The 13,434-nt window shown below is 55.3% G+C and overlaps 3 protein-coding genes and 1 long non-coding RNA gene across 7 annotated transcripts in view; 3 read left to right on the top strand and 1 right to left on the bottom strand.

Moving 5' to 3' along the window:
• Pip4k2c (phosphatidylinositol-5-phosphate 4-kinase type 2 gamma) overlaps positions 1-1,665 on the top strand; it is a 14,514-nt gene extending 12,849 nt beyond the window's left edge. Inside the window, exons 9-10 of the mRNA XM_005357975.3 lie at positions 42-145; positions 284-1,665. Of these exons, the coding sequence (XP_005358032.1) occupies positions 42-145; positions 284-364 (185 nt within the window). The 3' untranslated portion in view covers positions 365-1,665. The remainder of the gene's footprint in view (positions 1-41; positions 146-283) is intronic.
• A 1,081-nt stretch (positions 1,666-2,746) lies between these two features.
• LOC113457374 lies at positions 2,747-5,245 on the bottom strand. Its single transcript, XR_003377965.1, has 3 exons — positions 4,255-5,245; positions 3,368-3,445; positions 2,747-3,223 (listed from the first exon to the last, which is right to left on the bottom strand). It is a non-coding gene; the product is annotated as an uncharacterized LOC113457374 (long non-coding RNA).
• Dtx3 (deltex E3 ubiquitin ligase 3) lies at positions 3,570-8,720 on the top strand. Of its 3 annotated transcripts, none has more exons than XM_013350301.2 (6): positions 3,570-4,024; positions 5,252-5,309; positions 5,473-5,543; positions 5,901-6,630; positions 7,491-7,708; positions 8,045-8,720. In XM_013350301.2, the coding sequence occupies exons 3-6, from the start codon at positions 5,515-5,517 to the stop codon at positions 8,118-8,120; spliced, it is 1,053 nt and encodes a 350-aa protein (XP_013205755.1). In that variant the 5' UTR covers positions 3,570-4,024; positions 5,252-5,309; positions 5,473-5,514; the 3' UTR covers positions 8,121-8,720. The 3 variants fall into 3 exon arrangements, with proteins under 3 accessions (XP_013205755.1, XP_005358031.1, XP_026640377.1); XM_005357974.3 differs by having other exon boundaries at positions 3,571-4,024; positions 5,882-6,630; XM_026784576.1 differs by lacking the exon at positions 3,570-4,024 and adding an exon at positions 4,113-4,282.
• A 381-nt stretch (positions 8,721-9,101) lies between these two features.
• Arhgef25 (Rho guanine nucleotide exchange factor 25) overlaps positions 9,102-13,434 on the top strand; it is an 8,331-nt gene continuing 3,998 nt past the window's right edge. The window contains exons 1-7 of one of the 2 annotated variants that reach the window (XM_005357971.2): positions 9,102-9,234; positions 9,493-9,607; positions 11,787-12,001; positions 12,125-12,220; positions 12,805-12,881; positions 13,052-13,118; positions 13,300-13,403. In XM_005357971.2, the coding sequence (XP_005358028.1) occupies positions 9,136-9,234; positions 9,493-9,607; positions 11,787-12,001; positions 12,125-12,220; positions 12,805-12,881; positions 13,052-13,118; positions 13,300-13,403 (773 nt within the window). In that variant the 5' untranslated portion in view covers positions 9,102-9,135. Of the gene's footprint in view, positions 9,235-9,492; positions 9,608-10,271; positions 10,866-11,786; positions 12,002-12,124; positions 12,221-12,804; positions 12,882-13,051; positions 13,119-13,299; positions 13,404-13,434 lie in introns of those variants that run through there. The other variant, XM_005357972.2, reaches the window with a different exon arrangement.

Here is a 13,434-nt window from a genome sequence, read left to right as displayed (position 1 = left end):
GGTCTCATTGACCCCTGTCTTCATTGCTTCTCTCTCCCCAGGGGCCCCCCAGAAGGAGGTGTATTTCATGGGTCTCATTGACATTCTAACACAGTATGATGCCAAGAAGAAAGCGGCTCATGCAGCCAAAACTGTCAAGCATGGGGTGAGAGTTCCCCTAAGCCTTTCCTTTCTTGGCCTGACTCTGGAAAGAGAGGCTCTGGTGTCAGGGCAGCAGCTGAAGGAGGACGGAAGTGGGGAAGGTGGCGGGCACCTCACAGATTGTTCCTATTTCTTCTCACAGGCGGGGGCAGAGATCTCGACTGTCCATCCTGAGCAGTATGCTAAGCGATTCCTGGATTTTATTGCCAACATCTTTGCCTAAGAGCCTGCCTGACTCCGTGGTGATTGCTGCTTTATGTTGAAGGTGGCGGGTTCTGAGAGTCTTGGGGGAACTGAATTTGGCTACTGTTCCTTCTCTTCTTTGCTAAATTCAGGCTGCAGGTTCCTTCCATCCAAATCATTCCATTTTGGCGGATAGGCTTTTCCTGCCGAGAAATACACTCTCCTTTCCCCCTTACCTGCTTTCCTGCCCGCTCTCCCTGCTCCCAGTAAGTCCTCTTGCTTCATTAGAGTGTTGTTGTGACTCTCCTAAGTGCCTTGATCTTTGAAAAGTATCTTGTTTCTATGAAATAGGAGGAGCTGGGGTAGGGGTTGTTTGCTATCCTCGGGACCTGACTGGACAGTGGACGTGACTCAAGCAACTACCCTGGATGCACTTTGCTGTGTGGAAGAAACTGAATGTCAGGATTTTGCTGATACCTTTATAGGACTCTTTGTGGCATGCTTCCTTCCTGTAGGCCCCAGAATGGAGGGCTTTCAGGAAACTTCAGATGTGGGTGCAGGCATTCACACATGGACAACTGGCCTGGAGGTGAGGTGGGCAGTGGTCAGCAGGCTGGCACCTCACAGAGGCAGGACCTAAGTGGACTTTTGTGACCATACAGAGAATGGAGAAGTTCCCTGTCATCACTGACTGCTGCCCATTCTCTTCCTCCACCCCACCCCACTTTGACCTGTACCCATGTACATGGCCAACAGTGCCCAAACCTAGGGGCAGGTGTGGGGCCTCTGCTGCTGCACCTCCAGGAACCTTGCACCTTCTCTGGGGGTGGAGCCTTCGGAGGGGGCGCATCGGAGGCTGGGCGGACAGGTCGGAGTGCAAGGTTCATTCCCTATTGAAGTTTTCCTTCTTCCTGTCCAGTTACTCCCAAGGTCCCTTTCTAGCTCCATGTGGGAATTTACATAATTTCAAGAGGTTAGGCATCTTGAGTATGGGAGCATCCCCAGTCCCTGGACATAGGTACCTAGCACACTTTGTCCTCTCTTCTCAAACACTCTCTCTAGTTGGATTTGTTATTCTGTTCCCTTCTGCCCCATCTTTCACTGCTAATGTGTCTCCCAGGGGACAGATGGCCTCTTTGTCATCTTCACTTCCCACCCCCAGAGAGGAGTCAGAGCCATAACTCAATCACCCAGTCCCTTCCAAAGATAGCTGAGTTAGTGCGTGATATCCTCAGAATGGAGAGGAGCTCCGGCATGGCAGCTCATGCCCGTACAACCCAGCACTCAGGAGGCTGTGGCAGAGTTAGTGAGAGTTCAAGGCTAGCGTGGGCAGCCTGGGCTACAGAGTGAGACATGGTCTCAGGAAAACTCAAAAAAAAAAAAAATATGGGTTTGAGCACTGGAGATTATAACTCAGTTGGTAGAGTGCTTGCCTTGCATGTACAAAGCTCTGGGTTCCATCCCCAGCCTCGTAAACCAGGTGTGGTGGTGCATATATATGATCTTAGCACTGGGGGGGGGGATCAGGTATTCAAGGTCATCCCCAGTAGCATGGCTTGGCTGAGGCCAGCCAAGGATACAGGAGACTGTCTTGGGGAAAAAGATGATGAGATAGATTGTTTTTGTCTCTGCCCAGAGCCTTCGGAACCAAGACAGACCTCCACACTCTGGGGGTGGGGTCGGGGTGGACAGTGCTGTGTAGCTGGCCTGACCAGTCAGTCTCATAAGCCATGAAGGTCCTCAGGGAGAAGCTCCCCTTTCTCCTTTACACCAAAGTAGGCAGCAAAAGGAATGCCCAGTCGGGTGGGAGGGACCTACCTGCTGGACCTCTTCCAGCCCACAGTCACCCTCTCCCCTGTCAATGCAATAAAGCCCTGTGACACCAGCAGCCGTTCTTTAGAACTGGATTCTCTAACCTTGAGGTTGTGTATTATGGGTAGTGTGGTCATCTTCATTTATTGCTTGTTTTCCATCATTTTTATTTTAGTAATAAAATATCTGTATTTACTCCCAATATCACAATAAAATAAATTATTCAATCCTAATAATTCACAGAAGTTTTTTTTTTTTCCCTTTGAAAACGCTGAAGAATGGCCATGGGTTGGTGGCACATGCCTTTAATCCCAGCACTCGGGAGGCAGAAGGCAGGTGGATCTCTGTGAGTTCGAGGCCAACCTGGTCTACAAGAGGACAGGCCCCCAAGCTACAGAGAAACCTTGTCTTGAAAAACAAAAACAAGCCGGGCGGTGGTGGCGCACGCCTTTAATCCCAGCACTCGGGAGGCAGAGGCAGGCGGATCTCTGTGAGTTCGAGACCAGCCTGGTCTACAAGAGCTAGTTCCAGGACAGGCTCCAAAACCACAGAGAAACCCTGTCTGGAAAAACCAAAAAAAAAAAAAAAAAGGAAAAAGAAAAACCCCCAAAATAAAGTATTGGTCTTCAAGGTGTTATTGGGCTCCCGGGTTTGTGGGAGGTTTCTAAGTGGCTGTGGATTTAGAGGTGTGGAGGAGTGGAGACACGGGAGTGGGACACATTCCTCAACTTCGTGGTGATTGAGAAGTAGTGGTGTCTAGGATGGAGATGATGCGGCTCTCTTCCCCAGGGCTCTGATTACTCCATCTCCTAACTTCGTACCAGCTATTTGGGAAGCAATGCTCTGCTCACCCAGGCTTCCTGGGAAAGCTGTGTACTTAGAGGGCAGGGAGAGTACAGCAGGGTCCTGGGAAAGTGAAGGAGTGACCAGTCCTCTAGTTCAGGGGGGAGGGGATGGAAAGGGGTGGATGACGTGGTTGTTGCTGGTCTGGGAGATTCAGTACGTCTTGGCTGAGGTCTTTTGGCTGGTGGAAAAACCTGGCTTGATGTGGCCCCAGGGAAGCGAGTTGCAGGAGGCGGAGACTGTTCTGCTGGGAAGCGGAGCAGAGCAGAGGTTTTTTTCTTTGGGAATTTTTAACTCTATTTGAGCCACGTACTTGACACCAACACCACCCCAAGCCATTTTTTTTTTTTTAAATTAAGAAACTGTTCACTTCGCATTTTGCACCAACCTGTGTCTCTATTTGTGGAAAACTAGTCACCAGTCCCCATCTGGCAACAGGCTGTGGGGGGTCACCGGAGGTAACGCTCTAGAAGGAGGCAGAGTTGAGGGAGGGATGGAGATAGTTTAGTCACAGGGTTTATTGTGTAGTACCAATGTTTTCTTTTTACTAAAACTCTTCCCATCCAACATCTTTCCTCTAAAGCTCTTACAGATCGCCCTCCCCTCCAAATCCATACACCCGCCGGCACCGCTCACGCACCCATCCACTACCAGTTCCCAGAGGTGTCACGCAGCTGACTGGGAAAGGAAAGGGGAGAGGGCTCCTCCGGGAGGGGGACGCCAAAAGAGTGGCGTTTCTCAGGGATTTAACCTCCTACCCTCGGTTACATGACGCCACCCCTCCCTCCGAAGACTGGATCTGCGCCTCCATTTTTTGTTCTGGGGCAGAGAGGCAGGGGCTCCCGGGCAGGAGGGGTCAAAGGAAACGGTAACTATCACCCGCCGAGGGGAGAGGGTGCTGTCCTCCCTCCTCTCGCTCAGCCTGCACCCCGGCATCCCCTTCCACCCTCTCGGGGTCTTCCCCCGCCCCTTGTTGCTAAGGCCCGGACCGTCATCCCAGCAACAGCCTCAGTCATGTGACCCGCAATGGCGGCGCTGACGGGAGGTAGGTGAGCCCGGCGCCCCCACACCCACCGCGTGCCCCCCAAGCCCGGCCCGCAGCCGCACAAGCCCCCCGCTTCCCTCCGCCCCCTCCTCCGCCTTCGACCCCCCGGGCGCGCGCGGCGCCGGGAGCGGGCGGCGCCGGGGCTGGGCCCATCGTCCTGCCGGCACCTCCAGCCCCGGCCTCCATTCGGGGGTTCGGAGGGCCGCAGTCGGGTGGACACACGCCCTCACCCAGCGCGGGGACTCGGGGCTTCCTCGAGTAGGAATGCGGGAGTCGGTTTCGGGTTGGATGGGTCTGGGGGCAGGCCTGGGGGAGAAGGGCGGGGGTGCGTCGGTAGACACCCCCAGGGGACCCTTGCCCTTCCTCGCCTTCCCTGCTGGTGGCCGCTGTCTGGCAGGAGAGACGAGTCTCGTGTCCGGCCTGGTTTGCCCCAGAGGAATGCTAGACCAGACTGAACTGTGGCCCCGCCTCCCTGTGCTGTGCCAGCAGGGCTTTTGGAGCTAGGACACCTAGATCCTGGGTCCTCTCTGCTGGGGTGGGGGCATTTCACCGTGCACAACCATGCTGGCTGGGATTCTGGGGTTTCCTCTTAAGGGCCTTAGGATGGAGGCACAAACGGATAGCGGCTTCTTCTTTGGATGAGTCAAGGAATTGAGGTCACGTTAATGGCCCCTCTTCCTAATTGAGCTGCACTTTGTGTTGTGGGAACAGCCCCGGAGCTGAATGTGACAGGACTCGGGGAAGCGTGGGGTCCCTCTAGCTGAGCTCCTGCTTGAGACCCGCCCCTCCTAAATGCAGACCCAAGAGCTGACAACAGCAATGGGTTTAAAGGTGACAGTGAGAACTTGTTATTGCAGGGACCGCTATCACTTTGCTGGCATCGCTAACAGACTTCGGCTCTCAAGGAAAGGTCCCCGTCAACAACAGGGACTTGAATTATTTGAGAATGCAGAGTAAAGAAATGAGCCGAGGAGAGTAGGAAATATTTCTGTCAGTGTAATCTGAGGGAGGAGGCAACTACGACCTTCATCCCGAGGGCTATTATCTGCACCTAGACTATGTCTCTCTCTGCACTGGGGGAAAAAGGAGTTAACCTGCTGAAGTCCCCTGAGTGACTCTGAGCGGCTCGGCATGGCCTTCTGCAGGGAGGCGAGGACACAGACGTGTTTTGTTTCTGGGTTGACTGAGGAAATACTGTCATTAAGTCTTTACCTTCCTGGTCCCCAGCTCTGGTCAGCTGAAAGTGGAAGTGGACTTCTGCCACCATCTTCCATGGTCCTTTCAGGTACCTGCACCCCAAGAGAACCTCAGTTTGTGTTCCTCCCATGTTCCAAGGAATCCCATGCCTTGGAGCCCTACTCCAGGTTCTTGCCTGTTTCAAGGGCTCCTGAGTGGGGGCCTGTGGGGGTCAGAGACATGGTTTCTTCCTTTTCTTTCTCATCCTCTAGGCCACATAATCTCCAAGTAGCAGGGAAAAGGAGTGTGCCTGCATGCCAATTCTAAGCTCTTCCGGATCAAAGTGAGCAGAAAGGGAGGGTGGGAAGTCTCCCTCCCTGTTTGAAGAGCTGAGGGGGAAGGGGAAGGGCCAGGTTGTTGTGGGCAGGGGAGAAGTGAAAGGAGCAAGCAAGGTTGGTGCTTGGCTTAGATAATGCTGACAACAGAAAGGCTTGTCCCCCGGCAGGTGCTGGGACTATGGGAGAGTAGGGGAGGTAGAAAACCAGTTTGCAGGAGGTGTTGGGGGTTGCCTTTGAGGAAAGCAGGAGGTAATGTGGGGTTTGGGAGGAGCCTGAAGTAGGAGGCACTTATATGTGTCATGTGGGGACTCCCCACTCTGAGTCCCTTTCACCCTGGGGGCAGTGTCGTTCGTCCTGTCCAGAATGGCAGCCTGTGGAGGCACCTGCAAGAACAAAGTGACTGTCTCCAAGCCTGTGTGGGACTTCCTGAGCAAGGAGACCCCAGCCCGGCTGGCCCGGCTTCGGGAGGAGCACCGAGTGTCCATCCTCATAGATGGCGAGACTTCTGACATCTACGTGCTCCAGCTTTCCCCACAGGGTCCTCCCCCAGCCCCTCCCAATGGGCTCTACCTGGCCCGGAAGGCTCTCAAGGGGCTACTGAAAGAGGCCGAGAAAGAGCTGAAGAAAGCTCAGAGGCAGGGGGAGCTCATGGGCTGCCTGGCTTTGGGGGGTGGTGGGGAGCACCCTGAGCTGCACCGCCCAGGTCCACCTCCTCTTCGAGCAGCCCCACTCCTGCCCCCAGGAGCAAGAGGGCTCCCCCCTCCTCCTCCTCCCCTGCCCCCTCCACTTCCTCCTCGTCTTCGGGAGGAGGCTGAAGAACAGGAAAGCACCTGCCCCATCTGCCTGGGGGAGATCCAGAATGCCAAGACATTGGAGAAGTGCCGGCACTCTTTCTGTGAGGGCTGCATCACGCGGGCCCTGCAGGTGAAAAAAGCCTGCCCCATGTGTGGCCGATTCTATGGGCAGCTGGTGGGCAACCAGCCCCAGAATGGGCGGATGCTGGTCTCCAAGGATGCCACCCTCCTGCTACCCAGCTATGAGAAGTACGGCACCATTGTCATCCAGTATGTCTTCCCGCCCGGTGTCCAGGGGGTAAGAAGAAATAGGTGATGTGGGAAGTAGGTTGTTAGACATGGCGAACTCTTGCTATCCCCCAGCATGCCTTAGGAATTGGTGCTCTGGAGCTGGGGAGGGGGTGTTTCCTTGAGGGCCAGCTTTTTTATCATCATGACCCAAAGGCACATGTAAAACTTAAGTATGAGGGCTAGAGTGTAGCTCAGTGGTAGCGCACATGTCTAGCATATGGGGAGCCCTGAGTTCAATCCCTGCCCCTAACAAAACCAAATCAAACAAGGAAATAAAACAAAACCCTGAAAACCAGGTATGACAGAAAGGCTTGAACACTTGTAACCTGACTTGTGAGGATATGACCCATAGTCTTGACCAAGGGAACGTCTCTGGAGTTGGTGACCCAGGTACAGGCGGGCCCAACAGGAAGGGGACCTGGCCATCCTAACAACTGGGGTGCTACTGTGTTCTGAATTATGAGACAATAAAAGCTTGGTGACAGTTGAAGGTAAATGTCTTCCTGCTGGACAGAGTCATGTGCAGCTGGGTCACAGAGGGACAGAGACTCTGAAAGGAAGAAACAGAAGTAGAGACATGAGGCAGTGGCAGAAGCATTAGTATTTTAGGTAGAGGAGGAGGGAATGGCAAAAGATAAATTTTTTTGTCACATTTTTGCTGCGTTATCTGGAAAGTAATTTCTGTCACTTCTGAGAGTCCATTTGCTCCTGAATTGAGACCTGAGGGATTAATAGTAAGAATCATGTCCAGAAACAGGCTTCCTGGCCAGGCCCCAAAGCCATCCTTGCCATACCCAGGCCTTTGGAGACACCCCCCCCCCCCCCCCGCCAGCTGCTTTTTACCCACTCTGCCTCCCTTCCTCTCAGGCTGAACACCCGAACCCAGGAGTTCGGTATCCTGGTACCACACGGGTGGCCTACCTCCCGGACTGCCCCGAGGGCAACAAGGTGCTGACCCTGTTCCGAAAGGCATTTGACCAGCGTCTCACCTTCACTATCGGGACATCCATGACTACAGGGAGACCCAATGTCATCACTTGGAACGACATCCACCATAAGACCAGCTGCACAGGGGGACCCCAGCTGTGCGACTCCTCCTCATTTCCCTCCCCCTGCCTCCTCCCCTTCTTTCCATTTCTACTTTGGGGAGTTCTCTATCCTCTCTTCTGGGAGTCTCCTAACTGGAGAAGACCACCCCCCACTTCCTCATTCTGTTTTCATCCTGGTCCTCATGTGTTCATTTTACCAAACAAAACAAAAACAAAACAAAACAAAAAACCCCCGCAGACTCTAGCTTACCTTGGTTCTGGAGAAGTGGGGACGGGTCTGAATTTGCCCTCTACTGAATCTCTCGAAATGAGGGTGGGTAGTAATGAGCGAGTCCAAACAGCTAACTCTGACCCTCGTTTCTCTTTGCCCAGGTTTGGGTATCCGGATCCCACCTACCTGACCAGGGTGCAAGAGGAACTGAGAGCCAAGGGTATCACAGATGACTGAAGGACGTCCCCCTTGCCAAGGCCCCTGCCGTCCTCTTCACTAGGATCCAACGGAAGCCTCTCTTCTCCTCTCTCTCTGCCCCCACACACCCACGAGGGGATTTGTCTGACTGGGGTGGGAGTTCAGTGGGGAAAGGGACAGTCCCTTCCCCTGCCCCCCATTGGCCGAGTGCTTCTGTGCCCTTTGAGCCACTCCCCTCTGGCAGAGGCTGGTTTCCAAGGCTCCCCTCCCTGCACTCCGTGTACATACTCTACGCCCCTGCTCCTCCAGTGTCCTAGGCTTCTCCTGGTATGTACTGTGCTCCAGTGACTAAGCTGAGAAAGGACCTGGGTAGGGAGGATGGAGGTCTCTTGAGCTCCAGCCCCTCAGTACTGTACTGTTTCATTGGACTGATATTAGCTGCCTCCCCCTGCCAGCTGTGTGTGAAGATAACAGTAGTCCTACCTTAACGGATCCTTTCTCTCCTGTGTCTGTCTCTGTCAGTCTGTCTTTCCCTCGCTCTTCCCTGCCCCTATAAGGAGCCTCCTCACCCTGTTCTGGAATTGCTGCCAGACTGTAGCTTTTAATTTAATAAAAATAAAGTAAAATATGCAACTCTATGCCACACCCGTTCTCTGCTCCTTGGACAGGGTAAGGGGTGGGGAGCAGGACCTACTGAGGAAGAGATGGGGGAATGGGGAATCCTTGCGAGCCCACACAGTCCCTTTACCTCCGGGGACCTTGGAGAACAGGATGGAGCTAATGCTGGGCGCTGCAATAACCCTGCAAAGCCCTAGGCCGCACTTCGATGGATGGAATCGGGACTAAGAGGGGTTTGTTTGTTGTTCAACTCCGTTTGTGGAGAAAGGAACATCCCTACCCCTTTTGCGAAGTTTGGCTGCGGTGGGAGCGGGGGCGGAGCCGGGCAGGGGGGCGGATTCGGCAGAAGCAACTCCCCGGACGCGCGCAGGCCTCAGAGCCCCCCAGCTTCCGTAGCCCCTCGGCCCTGAAACCTGAAGCAGGGTAGGGGTCCAGCATGAAGCCCCCGGACCGCCCCACCCCTGGCCGCACTGACCGGATACTGGGGGTCATGGGGGGCATGCTGCGCGCATGCGCCGTACCCGGGCAGGAGGGGGTAAGAAGGAGGGACCGCGGGTGGGGTGGGGTGGGGTCTTTAGGGGACTTTAGGAGAATTGCACTCAATGACTCAGTTTACCCGCATACAAAAGTTGTATGGAGCAGTCGCAGGGTCCATAAGTTCGGTTATAAAGGCCATAGGCCAGGTTCATGTTGAACCTTTCAGAATAATGTGCTGTTTGACAGGAGGGAGAGAGGAAGGGGGAGGTCAAGGCAACCTAGGAGGGGGTTCCTTACAGTGACTTTGTCCCCGCAGTCCCCGAAGAGAGATTCCTTAGGGCCTGGGAGTACCAAGACAGAGAGTGATTGTACCGAGGAGGATCAAAGAGGGGAGCGCGAACCTGAGGTCCGCGCCTGGGCTTTGCAGCCGGGTAAGAAGCTGGGCTTGGGTGGGGCACAGTTTGCCCTCCTGCGCAAAGTGGTGACTTCAAATAGATGCTGTTCATATTAACATAAAGGTCTGTACCTAATGTGCATGGGACCATTTAATCGCAGACACCACGCTTCTCTTCGCCTTCTAGCCCGATGTGTGTCCTCACTTCGGCGGGTCCCAAGCCCCCGAAGGCGGAGTGGAGTGTCCCCGCGCCCCACCCCTGGCCCTCGGCCAGCTCAGGCGCCTGGACTTCGCCTTAATTGGTGATTAGTTTTAGCTTGGAGTTCTGGGGCCTGGAGGAAAAGAAGGGTCGGGGGAGAGGGCGGCACCTGGCTTGTGTTCCTCACAAAGTGTTCCCCAAACACGCATGCCCTGCGTGGGGCGCGGGGAGACAGCCAGAACCCCAGAACGTTTCACACAAGCCAAGGCCCCATCTAGTGAATCCTTCATCTCAGAGGCCAAGGGGAGACCGAGGCAGACCCCACCTCCAGGCTTCTCGCCTAACCCAGCGCCCCGCAGTCGCAGCTGGGGTGCCAGAGGGAGCAGGATCGCGGGCGGGCGGGGGAGCCCAGGCAGGGAGGATTGGTGGAGGTCTCGGGACGTGGAGTGGGAGCTCGGTGGTGCCTGGGGGAGGGGGCTGGGGGAGCGCGGGGGAGGCGGAGCTGGGCCCAGAGGCCCCTCCCCGCGGCTGCACCGCGGCCCGGCCTGTTATTCCGCTCGCCGCTCTGCCCGGACCCGCGCACCTCCAGTGGCTCCGGGAGTCGGCCCCCGCACTACCCCGCCCGGGCCTAGAGCCACCTCTAAGCCGGGGCCGGAGACGGAGCTGGAGCTGCTGTCGCATCCCGGCCGGGCCTCCCCCCACTGTCCCTCCCTCTGGCTGGACATCTGGACCCTGGGCCCCGCACCGCCCGGGTTCCGGAAACCCTCCCCGCCCAACTCCGCGGCCCAGCCCCGCACGGCCCTCCCTCCAGACTCCCCTGCCCCGACTTCCGTCTACTCCTGGACCCCCGCTTCCCATCCCTTTCCGACCCCCCCCTCCCCAAGCCTGGCCCCCGGTGGGAGGGAGGGGGGTGTGCGCCCTGCGCCGTCCCCGCCCCGCCCCCCGTGATTCCCCCTGCATGGCCGGCCCGGGTGGGGGGTGCGGGGGGGCCCGGGCGCCATGCGGGGGGGTCACAAAGGGGGTCGCTGTGCCTGTCCCCGTGTGATTCGAAAAGTGCTGGCAAAATGCGGCTGCTGCTTCGCCCGGGGGGGACGTGGTGAGTGCGAGGTCTTGGGGGGCAGCGTTGAGTTGGGGGGGTGACTCGAGCTGGGGTTTGGGGCATCTGCTTGCTCCGGCCCTAGGGATTTAGGGATGGAACCTGTGTTTTCCAGGAAAGTGATTTAACAGAGACTATCTAAGGCCCTTTCTACTCGGTTTCTACTCATTCAAGTTGAGGAAGGGTCCGAGGACTCATCTCTTTCCTATAATCAGCAGGCTAGGAGGAAAACATTCTCTCACGGTCTTCTTAGGTCTAGAAACAAGTATTTACCCTCAAATCACTTGGCTGAAAAGTCTGCAGAAAAGAGAGCAGAGGAATGACGGACTGGGGTGGGTGGGTAACTGTAAGCTTTATAAGAACTCGCTGCAGCTCTTCGCAGTTGTTGGCCAAAGATAACCCTGCTGTGCTACCCTCTCTGTCCCCTCTGTTGCGTGTATGCGTGTGCTGGAAAGGTGGGCTGTTCAAAAAAAAAATTATATAGTAATCACTTCAGTTGGAGGAGGAGGGGCCTGGGGGTGGCAGACAGCTGAGCTCTTTTGTCCTCACCCCTCTCTGGGAGAATGGTCTGTACCTATTGGAAGGGGGAGTGTTGTAGGAAAGCAGATGGCTACCCCCCAGTCTCCAGTATCTGCCCAGATGGCTGCCCCCACCCCCATATCTGTGCTATGCTCAGGGTATGGGGACCTCCACATGGAAGTGGGGGAGTACAGGCCCTGAAGCCAGGTGTTTACTGCCCTTCCACCCCAGCCTGCCTTGCAAAGATTTCTCTCCTGGCCAATTCAAATGAGGGTTGGCAAAAGAGGGGACCCTGGAAGGCAGGGTCTGAACATCACAGAGGTCAGTCTGGAAGTTCCCCTGGCACCCTAAGTCTGGAGCTGGGGCGATGTCCATCAGCTGCTGTCTTTTTCCTCCCACTAGAATCCTATTCCATTGCGGGTAGTGAGGGGAGCAGATCAGCATCCGCTGCCTCAGGTCTAGCTGCCCCATCTGGCCCCAGCTCTGGCCTCAGCTCTCACCCCTGTTCTCCGGTCCCCCCTGGGCCAGTAAGTGGCCTGAGGAAATGGTTGGATCATTCCAAACATTGTCTCAGTGTGGAAACTGAGGCAGACAGTGGTCAAACGGGACAATATGAGGTGAGCAGGGAGTGCCACGGAAGCAGGGCGATCAAGAACGACCCTGGGAAAGAGGGCAGCAGGTTGGGGTCACTGGGGAGCCCGCCTACTGTTCATGACCTCAGGGACTCTGTCTGGCCTTAGAACTGGATGCTGGAACCGACGCTAGCCACAGGAGAAGGGTTGCCAGAGCTAACCTTGTTGACTACGTTGTTGGAGGGTCCTGGGGACAAGACACAGGTATGAAGAAATAAAATGGGGCACTGGGCATGCACCTGTTCAGGGCCAACTTCAGCTATATTCAAGTTCCGGGCCCTCCTGGGCTACATGAGATCATGTTTCAAAGCCAATCAAACAACAGCTGGAGACATGGCTCAGTGGTTAAGCACACTACTCTTCCTGAAGACCCAAGTTTAGGGCCTAGCACCCACGTGACTCACAAGGACCTGTATCTCCAAACCCAAAGGAAACAGCACCCTCTTCTGATCTCTGTGGGTACCAGCACACAGTGATACCCCCAAAACCTATAAATATAATAACAATAATAATAATATCATCTTAAGCCAGGTATGGTAACCCACACCTTTAATCCCAGCTCTCAGGAGGCAGAAGCCGGTGGATCTCTGTAGGTTCAAGGCCAACCTGGTTTATATAGTGAGTTCCAGGACAGCCAGAGCTACTTAGACCCTGTCTTGAAACACAAATCTTTAAAAAACAAACAAAACCCCCCCCCAAAAAAAACCCAAGGAATGAATATAGATCTGAGAAGGCTCTCCTCACTGAGAAAGTATCCCTTTTTGCCCTGGGATGCCTTTGCCTTCCAGGCACCTGAAGAGGAGACTTTGTCTCAAGCCCCCCAGAATGAGGAAGAACAGAAGAGGGTAGCCCTGGAAAGGAGTATGTAAGTCCACAGCGCGCTCCAGTTGCTGAACGCCCATAGAGCCCTCGCATTTACAGCCCTCGGAGGGTGGCTGTGGTGATGAGGCTCATTTAGTCTACGAAGAACTGGCTACATTAAGAAGGTCTCCATTCTTAAGTGACGGCATCCTCGTATTGCCTTGTACCCCCTAGGTTTGTCCTGAGCGAGCTGGTAGAAACAGAAAAAATGTATGTGGATGACTTGGGACAGATTGTAGAGGTAGTTCTCTCTTCTCCTTCCCAGCCACGGCCCACTTGCTCTTTCCCTCTGTCTGGGGCTATTTTCAAGAGATGGTACTCCTCTGTACCACCTTCCTGGCACCCTGTACTTCTGGACTTTGTGTTAGGGCCACCCGGAGCCGAGGTCACGTGCTCATAGTACCATCTCATCCTTCCTACAGGGTTACATGGCTACCATGGCTACTCAGGGGGTCCCGGAGAGTCTCCGAGGTCGTGACAGGATTGTGTTTGGAAACATTCAGCAGATCTATGAGTGGCACCGAGAGTAAGTGCTGGAGCCCTGAGCCGGGTGCTGG

The sequence above is a fragment of the Microtus ochrogaster genome, chromosome 24 (assembly GCF_000317375.1).
Source record: "Microtus ochrogaster isolate Prairie Vole_2 chromosome 24, MicOch1.0, whole genome shotgun sequence".
NCBI lineage: Eukaryota > Metazoa > Chordata > Mammalia > Rodentia > Cricetidae > Microtus > Microtus ochrogaster.
Note: the sequence above shows the minus strand (reverse complement) of the source record. Positions and strands in the feature narration are given on the sequence as shown.

Bases quoted from the DNA above. Each gene is read 5' to 3' on its own strand.
- Dtx3 (XM_013350301.2), top strand. From the start codon at position 5,515: ATGCCAATTCTAAGCTCTTCCGGATCAAA. The intron at 5,544-5,900 runs GTGAGCAGAAAG...CGTCCTGTCCAG, and splicing joins CTAAGCTCTTCCGGATCAAA to AATGGCAGCCTGTGGAGGCA. The intron at 7,709-8,044 runs GTGCGACTCCTC...CTCTTTGCCCAG, and splicing joins TGCACAGGGGGACCCCAGCT to GTTTGGGTATCCGGATCCCA.